At 65.3% G+C, this 2,500-nt stretch overlaps 1 protein-coding gene across 1 annotated transcript in view; it reads right to left on the bottom strand.

The window, feature by feature from the left end:
* The window catches only part of LOC113807025 (dynein axonemal intermediate chain 2), a 25,073-nt gene that overhangs the window by 17,731 nt on the left and 4,842 nt on the right, over nucleotides 1–2,500 (bottom strand). The window contains exons 2-3 of the mRNA XM_070116735.1: nucleotides 2,167–2,328; nucleotides 1–75 (exon numbers count right to left, since the gene is read on the bottom strand). The exon at nucleotides 1–75 is cut by the window's left edge and continues 187 nt beyond it. Of these exons, the coding sequence (XP_069972836.1) occupies nucleotides 1–75; nucleotides 2,167–2,328 (237 nt within the window). The remainder of the gene's footprint in view (nucleotides 76–2,166; nucleotides 2,329–2,500) is intronic.

The raw sequence follows: 2,500 nt of genomic DNA, 5'->3' as shown, positions 1-2,500 counted from the left end.
GGGGCTCTCCTCCGCCTCGAAGTACATCTCGTAGATGTCGATGGCGTTGTTCTGCCGGATGCAGTGCTCGATCTTCTGCGGGGGGAGGGGGTGGGGTGAGAGAGGGAGGGGGAGCGGGTGGGGGTGAGAGAGGGAGGGGGAGGGGTGGGGGTGAGAGAGGGAGGGGGAGGGGGTGGGGTGAGAGAGGGAGGGGGAGGGGGTGGGGTGAGAGAGGGAGGGGGAGCGGGTGGGGGTGAGGGAGGGAGGGGGTGGGGTGAGAGAGGGAGGGGGAGGGGGTGGGGGTGAGAGAGGGAGGGGGAGCGGGTGGGGGTGAGAGAGGGAGGGGGAGGGGTGGGGGTGAGAGAGGGAGGGGGAGGGGGTGGGGTGAGAGAGGGAAGGGAGCGGGTGGGGGTGAGAGAGGGAGGGGGAGGGGTGGGGGTGAGAGAGGGAGGGGGAGGGGGTGGGGTGAGAGAGGGAGGGGGAGGGGGTGGGGTGAGAGAGGGAGGGGGAGCGGGTGGGGGTGAGAGAGGGAGGGGGAGGGGTGGGGGTGAGAGAGGGAGGGGGAGGGGGTGGGGTGAGAGAGGGAGGGGGAGGGGGTGGGGTGAGAGAGGGAGGGGGAGCGGGTGGGGGTGAGAGAGGGAGGGGGAGGGGTGGGGGTGAGAGAGGGAGGGGGAGGGGGTGGGGTGAGAGAGGGAGGGGGAGGGGGTGGGGTGAGAGAGGGAGGGGGAGCGGGTGGGGGTGAGAGAGGGAGGGGGAGGGGTGGGGGGTGAGAGAGGGAGGGGGAGGGGTGGGGTGAGAGAGGGGGAGGGGGTGGGGTGAGAGAGGGAGGGGGAGCGGGTGGGGGTGAGGGAGGGAGGGGTGGGGTGAGAGAGGGAGGGGGAGGGGGTGGGGTGAGAGAGGGAGGGGGAGCGGGTGGGGGTGAGAGAGGGAGGGGAAGGGGGTGGGGGTGAGAAAGGGAGGGGAAGGGGGTGGGGTGAGAGAGGGAGGGGAGCGGGTGGGGGTGAGAGAGGGAGGGGGAGCGGGTGGGTGTGAGAGAGGGAGGGGGAGGGGAGGGGGTGAGAGAGGGAGGGGAAGGGTGTGGGGAGAGAGGGAGGGGGAGCGGGGTGGGGTGAGAGAGGGAGGGGGAGCGGGTGGGGTGAGAGAGGGAGGGGGAGGGGTGGGGTGAGAGAGGGAGGGGGAGGGGTGGGGGTGAGAGAGGGAGGGGGAGGGGTGGGGGTGAGAGAGGGAGGGGGAGCGGGTGGGGGTGAGAGAGGGAGGGGGAGGGGTGGGCGTGAGAGAGGGAGGGGGAGCGGGTGGGGGTGAGGGAGGGAGGGGGTGGGGTGAGAGAGGGAGGGGGAGGGGGTGGGGGTGAGAGAGGGAGGGGGAGGGGGTGGGGGTGAGAGAGGGAGGGGGAGCGGGTGGGGCGTGAGAGAGGGAGGGGGAGCGGGTGGGGGTGAGAGAGGGAGGGGGAGCGGGTGGGGGTGAGAGAGGGAGGGGGAGGGGGTGGGGGTGAGGGAGGGAGGGGGAGCGGGTGGGGGTGAGAGAGGGAGGGGGAGCGGGTGGGGGTGAGAGAGGGAGGGGGAGGGGGTGGGGGTGAGAGAGGGAGGGGGAGGGGGTGGGGGTGAGAGAGGGAGGGGGAGAGTGGGCGAGGAGGAGGGGGTGGGGGTAGGGGTGAAAGAGGGAGGGGGAGAGTGGGCGAGGGGGAGGGGGTGGGGGTGAGTGAGGGCGAGGGGGTGTGGGGAAGGGGATGGGTTGGTAGGAGTGATAGAAGGAGAGGGAGAGAGAGAGAGAGGGAGAGAAAGAAAGAGAGAGAAAGTGAGAGAGAGAGAGAGAGAGAGAGAGAGAGAAGGAGAAAAAGAATGAGAGAGAGAGAGAGAGAGAGAGAGGGGGGGGGGGGGGAGAAAGAGAAAGAGAGAAGGAAGGAGGAAGGGCGGGGGAAGGAGTGAACGGGGAAGGGAGAAGCGGGACAGGGTAATGGAAGAGTTGGGGATGGGGAAGAGAAAGAAGGAGGGGAGAAGAGGCAGAGAGGGAGAGAGAGAAAAGAGGGGGGAGGGGGAAAGGGAGGGAGGGGAATTAGAGGGGTGAGAGAGAGAGAGGGAAAGGGTAGGGGGGAAGTGCCAAGGTTGATAGCTAGAGTAACAATGAAAAATGACACTGGAAGGATTTGCACAAGTAAATCCAGAAAGTAAATTAATATTCCGACCTTACCTGACCGAGTTGCAGCATAGAATGTATATACACGTCATCCTTCTCAATTTTCTTCCTGTAGCGAACTTTCTGGTCATCCTCGGTCGTGGACACATCCTTCGGCCAGCCCCCCTCGGTATGGTTCATGCCTGTACTGGCGAAGTCAATGGTTTCTGTGTTAACCTGCAAGAAAGTTTGTAAGTAAACAAGTACGTAAGTAAGTTAGAAGTAAATGAGCAAGTATGTGATGTGGGTTGTGATAATGAAGAGAGTAGTGGTAGCAGATGTGCTAATGATCCATGTTGTGATAATGTTATGTTCTGATGTCATTATGCACGAGTTGTGATGGCAGGGT

Source organism: Penaeus vannamei, chromosome 39, assembly GCF_042767895.1.
Source record: "Penaeus vannamei isolate JL-2024 chromosome 39, ASM4276789v1, whole genome shotgun sequence".
In the NCBI taxonomy this organism is placed as follows: domain Eukaryota; kingdom Metazoa; phylum Arthropoda; class Malacostraca; order Decapoda; family Penaeidae; genus Penaeus; species Penaeus vannamei.
Note: the sequence above shows the minus strand (reverse complement) of the source record. Positions and strands in the feature narration are given on the sequence as shown.